Source organism: Solea senegalensis, linkage group LG9 (assembly GCF_019176455.1).
Source record: "Solea senegalensis isolate Sse05_10M linkage group LG9, IFAPA_SoseM_1, whole genome shotgun sequence".
Lineage (NCBI taxonomy): Eukaryota > Metazoa > Chordata > Actinopteri > Pleuronectiformes > Soleidae > Solea > Solea senegalensis.
Window position 1 is genome coordinate 5077486 of NC_058029.1, and position 16396 is coordinate 5093881.

General features: G+C 40.3%; 2 protein-coding genes across 3 annotated transcripts in view; both read left to right on the top strand.

Moving 5' to 3' along the window:
• Positions 1 to 4718, top strand: part of dyrk1b (dual-specificity tyrosine-(Y)-phosphorylation regulated kinase 1B) — a 40967-nt gene extending 36249 nt beyond the window's left edge. For both annotated transcript variants that reach the window (XM_044033677.1, XM_044033676.1), the window contains exons 7-13: positions 43 to 179; positions 579 to 725; positions 917 to 1057; positions 1463 to 1583; positions 1824 to 2006; positions 2321 to 2424; positions 2892 to 4718. In XM_044033677.1, the coding sequence (XP_043889612.1) occupies positions 43 to 179; positions 579 to 725; positions 917 to 1057; positions 1463 to 1583; positions 1824 to 2006; positions 2321 to 2424; positions 2892 to 3407 (1349 nt within the window). In that variant the 3' untranslated portion in view covers positions 3408 to 4718. The remainder of the gene's footprint in view (positions 1 to 42; positions 180 to 578; positions 726 to 916; positions 1058 to 1462; positions 1584 to 1823; positions 2007 to 2320; positions 2425 to 2891) is intronic.
• A 1823-nt stretch (positions 4719 to 6541) lies between these two features.
• On the top strand, positions 6542 to 15478 carry ppox (protoporphyrinogen oxidase). Its single transcript, XM_044034365.1, has 13 exons — positions 6542 to 6692; positions 8718 to 8804; positions 9904 to 10038; positions 10152 to 10267; positions 10412 to 10544; positions 10779 to 10923; positions 11399 to 11592; positions 12363 to 12423; positions 13158 to 13276; positions 13442 to 13555; positions 14041 to 14190; positions 14724 to 14766; positions 14866 to 15478. The coding sequence occupies exons 2-13, from the start codon at positions 8721 to 8723 to the stop codon at positions 14994 to 14996; spliced, it is 1425 nt and encodes a 474-aa protein (XP_043890300.1). The 5' UTR covers positions 6542 to 6692; positions 8718 to 8720; the 3' UTR covers positions 14997 to 15478.
• The last annotated feature ends 918 nt before the right edge of the window (positions 15479 to 16396 follow it).

Below are 16396 nucleotides of genomic sequence, written 5' to 3' on the forward strand. Positions count from 1 at the left end.
TATGGGGGGAAAACATTTGAATGATGTCTTGTTTGTACACAGCGTTATTATTCCTGGCCACTCCGGAGCTGTCAATCATTCACTGCGACCTGAAACCAGAGAACATCCTGCTGTGTAACCCCAAGAGATCTGCCATCAAGATAGTCGACTTTGGTTCCTCCTGCCAGCTTGGACAGAGGGTGAGCAACTCACTCACTCACACACAGACAAACACACACACACAGCTATTCTTCCCAGGACTCTGCATTGTTCTTCCATTCATTTGTACAGCATGAGCCAAACCTAATACCAGACATTTGGGTTTAGGGTTTATGAATATGTTGGATAAAGAATAGCTCCAATAGTTGATCAATTATTAATCGGTCACACAATTAATTGTCAACTCATTTTATAGTCGATTAATCCGTTTCTTTTCTGATTTTTCAGTTTCTAAAATCACTGAAAAAATTCACTGAATCAAGACATTTTTAAACATTTTCTTACATTTCATGGACAAAATGTAATCGACAGATCAACTGATGATTACTTCTTCCAAAGTTGGTGCATAGTGTTTGAACTCCTCTTTGCTCTGTTCTCAGATCTATCAGTACATCCAGAGCAGGTTCTACCGCTCTCCCGAGGTTCTGTTGGGAATGCCGTATGACTTGGCCATCGACATGTGGTCTCTGGGATGCATCCTGGTGGAGATGCACACAGGAGAGCCTCTCTTCAGTGGCTCCAATGAGGTAAAAGTGACACCAGTATAGAAACACGTTGGTGCAGACTCAGTAATGTTGACGTTTGATTTAAGGTGTTTTAAGGCTGTAGTGAGGATCAACTCACACATTAGCTACAGTTTACTGTGACTACATGTTGTATATTGTGTAGAAGGTTGTGTCGAAATATTAGACTCATTGTTTGTGTGTACTTGCTGCAGGTCGACCAGATGAATAAGATTGTGGAGGTCCTGGGAGTCCCTCCCAGCCACATGTTAGATGCAGCTCCTAAAGCCAGGAAGTATTTTGACAAGCTTTCAGACGGCCTGTGGACAGTGAAGAAGAACAAGGACATCAAGAAGGTATTTGATTTCAGTCCCATTTTCATTTTCATTAGAATGGAATTACTCTTGTGTCTTTTATCAGGCAAAACTAAAAATAAAAATAAAAACCATAAGCAGGCTAAATGAGGAGAACTGAAGCTATTCAGAGTTTTGTGAATGTTACAACCTCTGCAAATTGTAGGTATCTATTTTGTTTGTTGTTTGGGAACAGATTTTTCTTGTAGGAAAAGCACAACTGTCCAGAACCAAAATCTTCTTATGTACAGCACATGGATTGTTATGGATTATAATTCATATTTTTTAATGTGATAAAATGTGACTTAGCTAAGGAATCAATGCAAGCAGTGAAAACATTTACACATGGCTGTGCAGTAACACTCTTTGAAGGATCCTGAATTTGTAATGGAACATGTGGTTCTGCAGGAGTATAAGCCCCCTGCCACGCGGCGTCTCCATGAGATTCTAGGTGTGGAGACCGGGGGCCCAGGGGGCAGAAGGGCAGGAGAGCCAGGACACGCCCCCTGCGACTACCTGAAATTTAAAGGTAAACTAACAGCTGTGTGGACTCGCACCGGGGACAAAGGATTGGTGACGTTATTGTATGATTAACGTGGGAAAACTGGTTATACATTCCATATACAGTACATGACTATTTAGACCAATGTCCTACAACTTTCACCAGAGGAGCAAAAATCAGTCTTAACCTGACCGATTTTCACCAAGATATTTCCTAATTTTGTCCTCATCATCATCATCCTTACAATCCTCTTTGTGTCTCTTCCAGACTTGATCCTGCGCATGTTGGACTATGACCCTAAAAGCCGCATCACGCCATTCTACGCCCTGCAGCACAATTTCTTCAAGAAGACGACAGATGAAGGAACTAACACCAGTTCATCGACATCCACCTCTCCTGCCATGGACCACTCCCATTCAACCTCCACTACTAGCTCTGTTTCCAGCTCTGGTAAAATACACTCTGTGAAAATGCTCTGCTCTGCTCAGTAAAAAAAAAGATTAATTTGTCCATGACATAATTTACCTCCTTTAGGGTCAAGACGCATGTGTGTTGAATGTGCAGTGAAAAGAGAGGACAGAGGGAAATGTGTGTTTCTAGTGTTGTGATTTTCTCCCCTTGGTGTAGACCAGGGGTTCTCAAACTTCTTATACCACCTGAGTATCAACTGCAAAACACACATTTTCAAATAAACTGTTAAAAAGGTCACCGTGATGAAAATGAGTCTGGGCAGCTGACTGAATGTTGGTCTCTTTTGCTTCCAGGTGGCTCCAGTGGTTCTTCCAATGACAACCGCAACTACCGCTACAGTAACCGCTACTACAACTCTGCTGTTACACATTCAGACTATGAGATGACCAGCCCTCAGGTACACAGACACACACTACTAGGTCCTTTGTACACCAGACATGTTTTTTGTTTTTTAACTTGATCGCACAGGCTGAGCAATGTCAGCTACAGACTTTGTTCCCAATAAGATCATTTGCTCTATCATCATCCTCCTCTTTCTCACATATACTTCACACACTCATATAGTGAAATTAGATTAAGATTGAGCAAGAGATAAGGTGACTCTGATTATTATTCAGTATAATAAATTATCATGTTTTTGTTACTTGTTTTATTTTCTACGCACTCTGGTCAAAATTCCTCAGCCCCACTCTGATCACATACCCTGATACAGTAAAACAGTATTTCTGATTTTCCCACCAGAGGAAGCTCATGTACCACAGTTTGAGAACCATGGTTGTAGGAAATACCCAGCCCTACAGTCACATGGTGCGCGGTTAGATGGTGTTTCACCTCTTGTTTTCTGTCTCGACTCTCCTCCCCCAGGCTCCCTCCCAGCAGCAGATGAGGATGTGGCCAGGCAGTGATGGTGGAGGTGGGGGTCAGGACCCAGCATACACCCAGTTGCTGCTCCACAAGCCGGCTGCCACCCAGCAACACCAGCGCCACTTCCTGGACGCCGCCCACCACCCCCACCCGACTTACTCCCACCACGGGAATGGTGGGCGTGGCCTGCGGCAGAGCGGACAAACGGGCATCGGTGGAGGGGGGGGCCAACAGGGATCCTCGCCCCAGATGAGTGACAGCATGGATGTGGGCGTGTCCCTAGGGCTGCACCACCTGGGGGCGGTGTCTTCCATGGAGGCCTCTCAGTTTGGCTCAGCCTCCTTGCCCCTTGCTCTGCCAATTGGACTGTCTGCCTTCCGGACTCGGACGGCCCCCACCGCCCCAGGGCCACAAGCCCCGACCCCTGAGGACTACTACCCTGCCTCCAACAACAATAACCCCGCTGCGGGGGGCAGAGGGAGGCCGGACTCAGACGAGGGGCCAGCCAACTCTTGATAAAACCTGAACCATGCCCTAAAGCCATACAATTTTAACTACAACTACTACAACTACACACAAACAGCCAGAGTTCAGAGACAAAGAGTTGAACTTTGTGCTGAAAGAGACAGTTTCTACTGCATGAGAGGAGGAGGAGGAAGGAGGAGGATGCTGGGAAAACTCTCCTTTTATCCGGTTTTAGTTTGTTGTCTTTTTTTGCAACTGTAATTGGAAAAGGAATGATTGTGACAAGTTTGTTTTTATTAATATTATTATTATTATTGTTGTTTAATATTTGATTTTTTTCTTTCTCGGGTTTGAGGAGTTGTGTGTTCTACTTGGTTGTTGTTTAAGCCTGGGGAGGAGGAGGAGGACGAAGAGGAAAGAGAGGAGCCATGCTTTTCCACTGTCAGTGGACAGAGAGCACATGTTCACACTGGTTAGTTGTTTTTTTTGTTTTTTTTGTTTTTTAGCATTTTTCATAATTTTGCAGCCTTTAGAGGTGAGCAGTCTTAACACACACAAACACACACATACATACATATATATATTATATGTATACATATATATGTATGTATTACCGCTGCATCAAGAAGACGGAAGCTGGTTTCAAAGGGAGAAAACACCAACAAATTGTATGTTTGATTCAGGACTCATGGATTCTCTTTCCTGTCTGTGTTCAGCTCACTTTTTCTTTGACTTCGTGTCCTCCCTCTGTTGCTCCCCGCCTGCCTGCTCGTTGTTGCAGAATACGGAGAGAGAGGGGGAGGGAGGGAGGTGGAGGGAGGAGAAGGTGACAGGACACTGATGCTGTGCTGGTGCTCATAGGGATCTCCTTCTCCTCCTCATCCTCCTCTTTTCCCCGCTCTATTCTACATCTCCTCCTCCTCCTGTTGTGTTTCTCCTCCAGACAGCTCCTCCTCTCTGTGCTGCTAATCACCATGACAACTGGTCCGGATTGCTGCTAAAGATCCAACACAGATCAATTAAAGAAATAAAAAGAAATAGAAACAGAAATAAAAAAAAAAACTTTTTAACCCTTCTGCTTAAGAGAAAAGGATAAAGTAAGAACCACTGCATCTCAATGTATTTATTACTATTTAACAAGAAAAAACAAACTGAAAGTAACCCTTTTTTCTGCTCTTCTTTGTTTGGTTGCCTTCTTTCTGCAGGTGAGCTCTGATTGGCTATTGTAACAGTGACAGTAACTGGTGACATGGGAATGCCACCGGTTGTGGGGGCTGGGTGGAGGGGAGGGGTTGGGGCAAAATAAAGTTGGATATATAATAAGAATAAAGAGTATACTTTTGCACACCAAAGTCAAACAAACATCAGATCTCCACTTTTCTTCCTGCTACTGTGATCCAGCTCATGACCTCGTGTGTGTGGTCCAGGTGAAGCTGTGACGCTAAGCCTCTCTTCCACCCATGTGGTGTTAATACTTACTCATTTTGTTCCTTTGGAAGTAGTTGGATTTAGTTAAAACACACAGTGAACATGGAACGATGGAGTTTTACCCCGTAGGCCTGCTATATATACTCATCAGGGTTCCCAAGGGTCCTTGAAATCCTTTGTGAAAATTGATGTGGGTCATTGAAAGTGCTTGAAATTTGTGTAAGAAAGTGGTTAAGTTAGGTGGCCAATGTACACTGTCTCAGCTGTTGACGTGAGATTCCAAAAGAGAAGCAAGAGAGAGCAAATGATGTGATGCCGAGAAATGCAAATTCCAAGATCTCTGGCTTCACTACAGAAAAAGGACAAAGACTGACTTGAACCAAGATCCCAAGGACAACCTCTAGGCCAGATGCGGAGCTTGCTGCAAATCAATAAAAGTTGCCCTCCTATCTTAAGCTGTGTCTGCACATTCGGTCCTTGAATTTGAGGCAATTGGTCCTGGAAAGTCCTTGAATTTGATATCAGCCAAGGTGTGGGAACCCTGAATCTGCAAATGGTGAATTGTCTGTATTGATGACCATTCAATGTGCTTTACACATTTGTCATTTATTCACTCATTCACCCACACTTTCATGCATTAAGCTCAAGGTTTAGTGTCTCAGGAACCAAAATCTTGAAACACAACCCCCACCTTTTCCTGGTATAATCAATTTAGAATTAGATTAACACACAAATGACCTCTGCATTTAACCCATCCCTTTTACACACTAGTAGGGAGGCAATGGGGGATTGGGTGCCTTGCCCAGTGGCACCCCAGCCCTTGACTTTTTCCAGGATTTGAACCAGCAACCTTCCAGTTACGAGCATCATTCCTTTCCTCTTGTCCATGGGCTGCTGATGAAGAATACTATACTGTGTTCAGTGGTCTGACAATGCAACAGCTGGTGATGTTATCCATTAGCGTATGAACGTCATGTTGAGGTTTTTGCAAACATCACCATCATCGAAGACCATCAGCCAAATGTTTGCTGAGGTTTTTATAGAGTTAAAATTATGCCCATTTTCCCATGAACCCCATTTCAGGAGTCGCCTCCTGGTGGCTATTAAATATATTAATATATATCACTATGTAATCTGTTTAAACCAGAAGAATGTCTTTTAATATACAGTCTCAACATGTATGGTCCACTGGGTCATTTTCTAACAATATATTTATTAGGTCCCTACAAAATTGATAGTCACAAAATATAAAAATAACAAAAAAAGAAAAATATCTAACAGTAAAAAGTAACAGAAATACAAAGAGCATATACATCAAATAAAACATACATTGTTCTCTCATGTTCTTATAATACTGACTATTATACATACATTGAGTCAGTTTCATTATGTGGATATAACTGGTAAATAAGAGCTATTTAAAAAAAAATCGTTCAGAGGCCAGCCTAATTCGAATGCATGGAAAACCCATTGAAAGCACCTCTAATTACATTCTATACATTCTTCCATAGCACTGATAATAATAATGTTATAATAATAATAATAATAATAATAATAATCTAATTCTACCTTGACATTAATACACTTTATCTATACTTATTTGCAGATTTTACTGAAGTTATAATGTAAATATTTTGTCAACATTCATCTGTGATTAAAATTTTTAACAGTGAATAACTATGGCCGGGTGTAAATATCCTCCACACCAGCTGGGGGCAGTAAAGGGTCTTCATATTGTTTGCCAAACGCCACACAGAACTCGCAGAAGACGAACGTTTGCGGACGTTAATTGTGAAGTGGACCGTCAGTAGGGAAGTTTTATTTTTTAAACCTAAAGCCGGCGGGGACACACAGCGGACACGTGGCGCACGGAGCTTCTGTTCGTGGGTTTTTACGTCACACATCACGGTAAGAGCTACGTTGACTGACAGGCGCGAATGTGTCCATGTCCTGTGTGTTTAACTCCATTCACGCTGAGCGACGCTAAGTTCACAGTGACAGTGGTGAAATAATATAATGAAGGGGGGCAGCGACAACCTGCCGAGCAAAGTGTTCGTGGCCGGGGAAGAGCTTGTCCTCACGTGCTCCACGTTCACTGACATCAGATGCGGTTCAAGGGAGTTTGTGGGTCTCAGGCAAAACGGTCCAGGGGGGCTCAATGGTGTGTCTCAGGTGTATTCGAAATTTCCGAGTTGAGGGGGCGTTCCTAGGATTTTTAATTTGAAAGGTCAGAGCCACCTCACACTGCAATAGAGGCAAATGCTGCCATTCCTGATTAAAAAGGTTTCGACACTGTTTTGGTGCAAAATACCTTGTAGAGCGTTCTCATAGAGTGGTATTGCTAACAAATGCTAGCCAGAACTACTTTTTCCTCCATGTTTGTTTGTTGTTTGTTTTTTTTATCGGACATTTCAACTGGAAAGTGTTTAACTTGCAGGAAACGCCACTCCCCATTCCCAATTCCAAACTCTGATATAAATGGAATACACCAAAAACCAACAAGGGGAGACTGTCTGTGTCAGAAATATTCTCAAAATGTATTAATGTATTCAGGGAGCTGGCAGAAAAAGTTATGAAAAAGTCATTTGTGTTCTTGCATATGCAAATGGTCGTGGAAATTACCTGAGATGTTTTTAACAAAGGCATATGTAGGATTGTGCCTCTGTCGTGTCTTACTTAGCAGCCAAAACTAGGGAGACGCTGAGATTACCTATTAATTAATGAAGGGAAAATGAAATTTCAAAGCTCTTTTTTTTTTTTTTTTACATCTATTCCTAATTTGCATCTCTAGTCCATAGTTGGAATCTTAATTGGTAAAAAATACATTATTAAAAACTGCAAATGCATGACACTGCAGCACAATATAATACATATATTACAGACACTCCACCCGTTTACAATTATGTAGATTTAAATAGTTTTAGCTAAAAAATGGGTACAGCTCTGATTTGATTCAAGCTAACATTTAACATGGTAATGTATTATATATTGTATATTTTATTATTAACATTTGTTTAATTAATTGGATTTAATTTCATATTGAATTCCATGGTTGCCTGCCTCTTACAGAAAAGGCTAATTGTCTAAATTAACTATCGTGTGTTTTAGTGAGCTGGCAATTTAGCTTCATATTCATGGTCATGGCAAGAGTGACACTTTTACAAGAAAAAATATGGACTTTTTAATAACATTAATTGTGTTGATTGGTCATATGGACTGACAGCTGATAATCTAACTGTCTCTCATATCAACATCAACAGGCTCTTGAACACAGACACACCCTGTCTGTCCACAGCTACTTTACCCTCAGGGTGGGAATCATCAAATACCTTTTGGGGTTAAGACTAAATTATAAAATTATTATTGATACATTTCAAAGCAGCAGACAAAAGCTGTGTATTAATAATATAGTGAAGTGACTTAAGTTGTTTTATTAATATAGAGGAAACCAGGAAAAGACTTCAGACTATCAGTTCTGCCGTGCAGCCATTATGTGTATTCTTTATATTGTGCGTATTTAGCATTAGCATATTTAGAAACTATGCAGCCTTCAGTTAACATCAAACACTCTTAGTTTGTCCATTGTTGGCTATTGTAAAAACATGGTGGTCTAAAATGGCCGCCTTTGTAGAGCTCACTCCTGAGTTCCTGTACATAATGGTAATTCATCCAATCATTGTACACTTATAAATAATAAATAATCATATTATTTTACACATTATACTACTATTATGTTATTTTATATACAAGTGATAGATCAAGATGGACCTCTGCACTGTGGCGCCCCTAAAGCAAGAAGTGTACTGTAAAGAAGGAGAATTCTTTTATCTTCAGTTATACTCAAATGAGGCAAACTGTGATTTGTAAATATGTGATTTGTCAAATATGTTTGATTAAGTGATTGCTTAAATGTTATGTTTTTTCCCCACTCAGCCAATGAGAACTGTTGCAGTCCTTGGAGGGGGGATTGGGGGTTTGGCCACATCTTACTATCTGTGCAAAAGCCCCCAGATTACGAAGGTAAAACACACACAAATCCTGAACCTACTTTTTCCCTGTTCCCAGCCAATATTTTTTTATATATATATACACATATAATGTGTGTGTGTGTGTGTATATATACACACATTATATGTGTATATATATACATATATATATATATATATATATATATATATATATATATATATATATATATATATATATATATATATATATATATATATATATATATATATATATGTATATATATATAATTGTGGAAAGAAAAATTATTTTGTGCAATAAAAAACCTCAAAGAAGAAACATAACAAGGCTTACTGAGCTCTGTGGCTCCACCTGTGCATACTTGATTGCAGTGAACAGTGTTTAGTTTTGTCTAATTAAGAGTTTCAGTTAATTCTTCAGTTACAAGTTTTGTTGCTGTTGGCGATTTATACTGCAATAGAGTTGTTCCGATTCTGATACCAGTATTGAAAACGCCTCCAATACTGCCAAAAATGCTGGTATCGGTATCAGCGAGTACTGGAGTCCATGCACCGATCCGATATCACGATACTGCACTATTTAAAGATTTAAATGCCTTTTTATTTTAGTACATAATGGCTGCACTTTAATTTGTTTTTTTATAATTATTCCTATATTTATTTAAGTTGCTGTTACACTACTGTTTTTTATACTATTCTATTTAAAATTAAATATAAAAATAAATGGCTTCTATTTGCTTTATTCATTCATGTTTTACAAAGGGTTTAACCTGAGCAAGGCCTTACCACAATGATAATCATATTACAGTATCACACGCAGGCATAGTATGATTTTTTTTTTAACACACTGGTATCGGTATCGGTACTCGGTATCGGGAGGGAAAAAATGGTATCGGAACATCTCTATTTGTAAGTTTTAAGGCAGTTAAGAGTTGACCTTGTAGAAAATATACTTTACTCCTCATTTAAAACTGTTTGTCTCCTATAAAAATGAGGTTTAGTCTCACTTGAGGTAAATGTAGGATATCTTGTGTTTTCCTCTCATTTTTATCTAGTATTACAAAATAAATCTTTTATTTACACTTTTTAATAATTCTGAGAGCTCAACAAGTTTGTCGTCTTTCTACCTCCAGGTCATTGTTTTGGAGTCCAGCAGCCGTCTCGGAGGTTGGCTCTGGTCCACCAGGAGGTCAGACGGTGCCGTGTTTGAACATGGACCCAGAGGAATCCGACCTGCTGGGGCAGTGGGACGCAACACACTCAATATGGTGAGTTTTACAATGGAAACAAAGTGTGTGTGAGGAGTGTGTTCATATTTAAATGACTCATTAATGATAATTTTACACTGAAGATTCATATAAACACATACATGCCTGTGTAGGTGGAAGACCTGGGTCTTGCGGCGGAGCTTCTTCCCATCACCTACAGTCATGTTGCCGCCAAGAACAGGTATCTGTATGTGAAGGGAAAGCTTCACAGGATGCCGTCAGGAATCAGGTCAGACTCTGCTCCATTTTGTGTTTTGATCGATAAATAAACTTAAATAAGCTGTTGACTTTCTTTTAGAACTAGTTTTCATGTGATTGTTTTGTTTTTGAGCCAGTGCTGCGCTCGTTGAAATCCTCTCTATCTTTGTTTCAGCGGACTTCTGCGGACTGTCCCGCCTTTCTCTCGTCCACTCCTGTTGAGTGTTGCCAAGGAGATACTGGTGAAGAAAAGCAAAAAGGACGATGAGTCCATACATTCATTTGTTTCCCGGAGACTTGGACAGGAGGTGATGTATCCATAAACAATTCACATGAGTGACAGCAGACACATCTGTGCAATCCGACTCGTTAAAAATCATAATTTTGTTCTTGCAAATTGTCAAACTGTCTCTGTGTATTTGAATAAAGGGCATGGTCAACAGATCTGATCAAATGTGGTCTCAGGATATTCATCCAGTACACATTTTAAAGCCAGGGTTATTTTAATTATTGTCTTTCTCTGTCTTTGTGTGTGTGTCCAGTTGGCAGACATTGCTGTGGACAGTCTGTGCCGTGGTGTCTTTGCAGGCGATTGCAGGAAGTTGAGTGTGCGCTCTTGTTTTCCACCACTGTACAACGCAGAGCAGCACAGAGGTTCCCTGACACTGGGCATGTTGTTGGGCTCAGGTACACATTTCACTCTCTCATTTAAAGATACGTAAATACGTCCTCCTGAGAATCCAGTGTTTGGTTTGTCCACTCTGGACTCCTGTGGAAACATGGCCGACTCTGAGAACGAGGAAATTATTAAAAAAAACACAGGCACTGAACTTCAGGTGTTTATGAACTAAAGGAAACATCATCACAAATATTTATTACACTCCTCCTGAATTAGAAAGACCATACAATTAAAGCTATAGTCAATAATATGTTTCTAAAACATATTATTTATTATTTTTGTTTATTTATGTCAGTCTGCACACTATGATTGATCGTGTTTATCACTGGATTTCGTTGCCTGTGACATTCAACTTGAAGCCCACTTGGTCAGATTTTTAACTTCTGACTACAACCGGAAAGCGATGACGTGACCGTCTTAGTCATATTAATTGTAATCTGTGTGCCGATGTCTCACTGAAGCTGTCCATGTAAAAACCTGCAGGTCCCTCTCCTGTCGTGGTCTCTGGTCCTCTGGCTCAGCGGTCTCTTAAAGAGTCGTGGGCTCAGTGGTCCCTGAAGAGGGGAGTGGAGTCTCTCCCAGAATCCATCAGTGACTACCTTCAACAGAGTGGCAAAGTGGAGCTTCACAGAGACGCAGCTGTTCAGCGCATCTGTCCCTCACCCGCTGGTTGGAAGGTCAGTAACCTGGTTTCCAAGGATAGGTATAGTACATTATTTAATAATAATAATAATAATAATAATAATAATAATAAAAATCAGTAAAGGAAAATGAATATGTGTGTTTCCATCAGCTACTGTAAAACGACCTTTGGTGGCATAAAGCAGGTCACCACCATAAACACAGTCCAAAGTCCAAAAGCACATTGTGAAGCTTAAAGATGTGATTTGACCAACACCAGGATCATTTTTGCAGCTGTTCACTGATGTCACACTGGTGTCCACTCCCATGTGCTGTGCTTTATTGTCTGTTGTCTTCTAAATGGAATTTACATTTTTTAATTTTCCGCTTTTGAAGAAAAGCTGAAATTAGGGATTAAGACCATTAATGCTTTAGGAAAAGTTTTACCCACATTAAAGCTCATTTTCATTCAATTATATTTGCAACTGGTGGTGTCGCCCACTGTTGGCTAACATCTACTACCAACTATGTCCACTTTTTATATTAAGTACAGACAGATCTCAGAAGACGGATTGAAGGTGCAACTTTAAGACGGAAATAAAGAGCGCCAAGCCAGATCAAAAAAGTACTTTATCAGAAAGCGTGTTGTCTGTTTATTGTAGTAATATTTGCTTCTTTTACTCAGAATTTTGTAGTTTCCTGCTCTCCTGCCATTTCCATGAATTGTTCCAGTGCAGTGAAATGTAGAAGCTCAAGTGGAGTGATGTTGTGGTCAAATGATTTCTAAAGTTCATCTGGTATATTGTGTGTGTGTATGTTGGTGTAGATCCATTTGGAGAATGGCGTTGTAACTGCTGATCACATCTTCTCTGCACTTCCTGCCAAAGGTAAGTGGTGGTGGCTCTCAGGTCAGGAGGGAGATGAGTGGATTGAGTTTCCTATGCTTCATCCTTCCTGCCTCCTGTTTTACAAAGTACACATACACCAGGGCTTCTTGTCACTACCTGATCTGCACCTGAAACCTGCTTATCCAACCATAAGCCCCAAAGTAGCTGCACTCTCACACTTCCCAAAGTTTTGACCATGGCCCTCTGGTGGGCTTTGGTGGTATTTCAAGTGGGTGACAGGGCTAACAAAAAATAACTTGAAACGCACTGTATTCTTTGCTCTGATGGGGGAAAAAAAACCTAAGTTTAAAAATTATGTCTGATGTGCTTAGTTATTCACATTTAAGTGATATATGTTTATTATTATTTATCCCTTTTTATGTAGTTTATTTGCAAACAATATGTAAGGGATCTCAGTTATGACAAAAATGGTAGACACTGTCAGTTTTGAATGATGTTGTGATCAAATGATTTGATTTTGATTTATAATTAGGCCTAAATCATTATATTTCAATGTTTAGTGCTTGCTGAAGTTTAAATTCAGGAGTGGGGCCTCAAACCTCTGAATTTCTGATTGAGATTGTAAAATTCTTCTCAGTACTTTAAGTGTCAAATAAAATTGTGCCAATTTTTTTTTCAAATAAATCTGCAATAATACAATAAGAACATCATTCTTGTTTTTACACCTTTGCCTCATATAAAGTAATCATGTTTCCTCTGTGTCCCACCTCCAGCCCTCTCCTCTGCACTGCCGTCCTCCTGTCAACCTCTCATTCAAGAGCTGCAGGACATCGCCACGGTAACGGTCGCTGTGGTAAATCTGGAGTACGACGGTTCCATCCTGCCTGTGACGGTAAGAACGACACACACATGTGCTTTGTCTTCTTCATGACAAAAATCTTTGCTAATCAACACGGATCTTTAACAAATCCTCCCAGTTCCATTCTCTGCTATTCCTCATACTGAGCGTCATGAAGATGAAACACTGATCCAACCTTCTCTGTGACTGTGTGGTCAGGGTTTCGGGCACCTGCTTCCATCGTCGGAGGATCCGGCTTTGCTCGGTGTCGTCTATGACTCTGTTCCCTTCCCTGAACACAACAGAAGTGACGGACAGACCACAAGACTGACGGTACACACACACACACACACCCATGTTCTTAGACAGTATTTAACTTTAATATGAGGAGTAAGACGTGGTGTCTTTCAGATGTCCTCACATGCTGAAAATGTTCATACAAAGATACGTTTGAATCAAAATGTGTCCCCTCCTGGACTGAAACGTGCTGTGCTACAGGGAGCATGTGCAGTCAGCACATATTGTGCGGGGCAAATTGGAGGCATGCTCACATTCGTCCGTACAAGGTATTTGCGGACAACCGCGGCAATCAGAAAACTATTACCCAGCCCTTGACTTTTAGTTCACTCATATTTCCTTGTAAGGGGTAAATGTATGTAATTAATGGGTTACAATATTATCTCCTTTCCATAGTTATTATTACCAAGAAAATTAGAAATTAAAAATGCTGTATTCCCTCCACATTTACTGCTATAAATGTGATGTGCTTTGTAAGATTGAATGACCTCTGACCTTATCTCGTATGACCTGTCCTCCAGGTGATGATGGGTGGAGCCTGGTTCCAGGAAGAGTTTGGTCCTCCAGAAATGGTAACAGAGGAGCGACTCTTGGAGAGAGCCACGGACGCAGTGAGCTTCCACCTGGGAGTCAACAGCTCACCCTGCTGGAGTCTGGTGTCAGTGCATAGGGTAAAACCAAATGGGACATTCAAACTTCAAACCAAAGTACACTCACCCACCACTTTATTAGGTACAGGGGGCACATAGTATAGTAGAGTATCAGGAGGATCAGACAGTGTGGTCCTCTACTGCTGTAACCCTGTAAGATATGGTCTTCTGTGAACCTTGTAACAACTGGTTATTTGAGTGACCATTACCTTTATTTAGATCTAATCTGGCAGTTCCCCTCAGACATCACAGAACGGCTGCTCACTGGGTATTTTGCTTTTTCTGACCACCCTCTGTAAACTCTAATCCCAGTAGATTATCACCCCTGCCAATTAAAAGTCCGTTAAATTCCTTGTTCTGATGCTCTGTCTGGTCTTGACCATTTCTGCAGGTGATTATCTGATTAATAAGCATTTAAGCAAGTGTACCTAATAAAGTGTCCGTCTTTATTACACATCAGAACGAAACAGAGGGTGAAAATCAAGCCGTTTACTGCATCTCGACTTGATTGTGGTTGATACCGTGTCAAACTCTTTGCTGTTGTCTCTTGTCAGGACTGTATACCTCAGTACTATGAAGGACATCACAGAAGAGTTGGTGAGTACTGATGTTCATGTTGCATCCAAAGATGATTTATTAACAAGGTGCAGTGAAACAGTTTAACGTGTGTGTGTGTGTGTGTGTGTGTGTTCACAGAGTCCATGCGTAGCTTCATAAAGAAGAACGAGCTCCCGCTGTCTCTGGTCGGTGCCTGTTATGACGGCGTGTCAGTGAATGATGTCATCTTCAGTGGACGGACCGCTGTGCAGGAGTTGCTGGGAGCTTGATGTCACATCCACAATGTGGATGTTTATCTATGTTAAGATGATCAGGCTGAATTGACTCATGCCTCACTTATTTTTTTATTTATTTCAGAGATGTGTGGACACACAAGAACGAGTTCAGCCAAATCCGCAAAAGTTTTGTATCATATCGGCTTTTTATCGAGGATTTTTGGAGCCTTTAAACACTATTCTTTGGAATACACGTACCAGAGGGAAAAATTCTCAAAACACCACCATTTTCGTGTATATAACCAATGGGAAAATAATGTCATATCCCCCACCTCTCCAACCTAACCCTTAACCACGCTAGCTTTATGCACATACGCCAAGGTGTCACCTACAGACCTGGCATATATATACTACAGCATTAAGAGTCATTTTGGGAGTTTTTTCCAATTCTGGTTTTCAAAATGGAGGAAAATTCCATCCTCTGTAATTTCCCACCAATAACTTCTGAAATCAATAAAGGTATGTGTTACCTTAAATATCTCTCACTTAAAAAGTGAATTGTTTTACAAATGACAAGAACACCAGCAGCCATCATCTTTCTAACCCTAACACCACTCTTTCTCGCAGGAACTGGAAAGCCACTTTATTCTATACTTGTGTGAACTGCAGCTACTTCCTGTCAAAACAATTTATGGCAGTTTTGGGGGATATTAAAAAAAGGTGTTCTGTTTTGTTTTAGTAGTTATTCTGATAAAAATTAATGCACATTAGGTTTGTACTTTCCTTTTATGGTAGTTGACAACTGCCACTGTTGTAAAACAGCAGAAACAGTAAGTAGGGAGACTGCACTTTCACACATGCATGGAAGAAAGAAAAAAAAAACATTTCCTGTATGTGGTGACTCAGCATGTCACATTACACAGATAAGCTTCTTACTAAATGAAGATACTGAAAGACGCCAGTAGCAAATCACCGGTAGTAAACTAAAATGCTGTTACTGCAGCAGTGTCTGCAATTGTGGCATGAAATTTGCCAAATGGTTCTATAGTTTGTGCTATTTAAAAGTGTTTGACTTCTGTTCCTTTGGCATATCCAAAATGCAGTGTAAATCAAAGTTACATTCTTCGTATGCATATAAAGTGCTGCCATTGAAACCTTTTTTTTCCATCTCCACTATAACATTAAATATTGTGTTCCACATTGTTATGCTTTTAATTTTAAGTCCTGGCCTCATTTGGACCCATTTTCCTCCGTATGGCACAGGAGTGGTGTCATTTTCTTGGTAATCCAGAAGGTGGCAGTGTTCTATTTTGACCAAGAATGATGTTGGTTTCAAAGAATATTCATTTAAGGTGAAAAATAACTTACTTAATTGCTATTTATACAGATTTTTACACTTAAGGTGACGAGAGGGTGTAAGTGACACTACATGAAACATCTCAAACACACACACT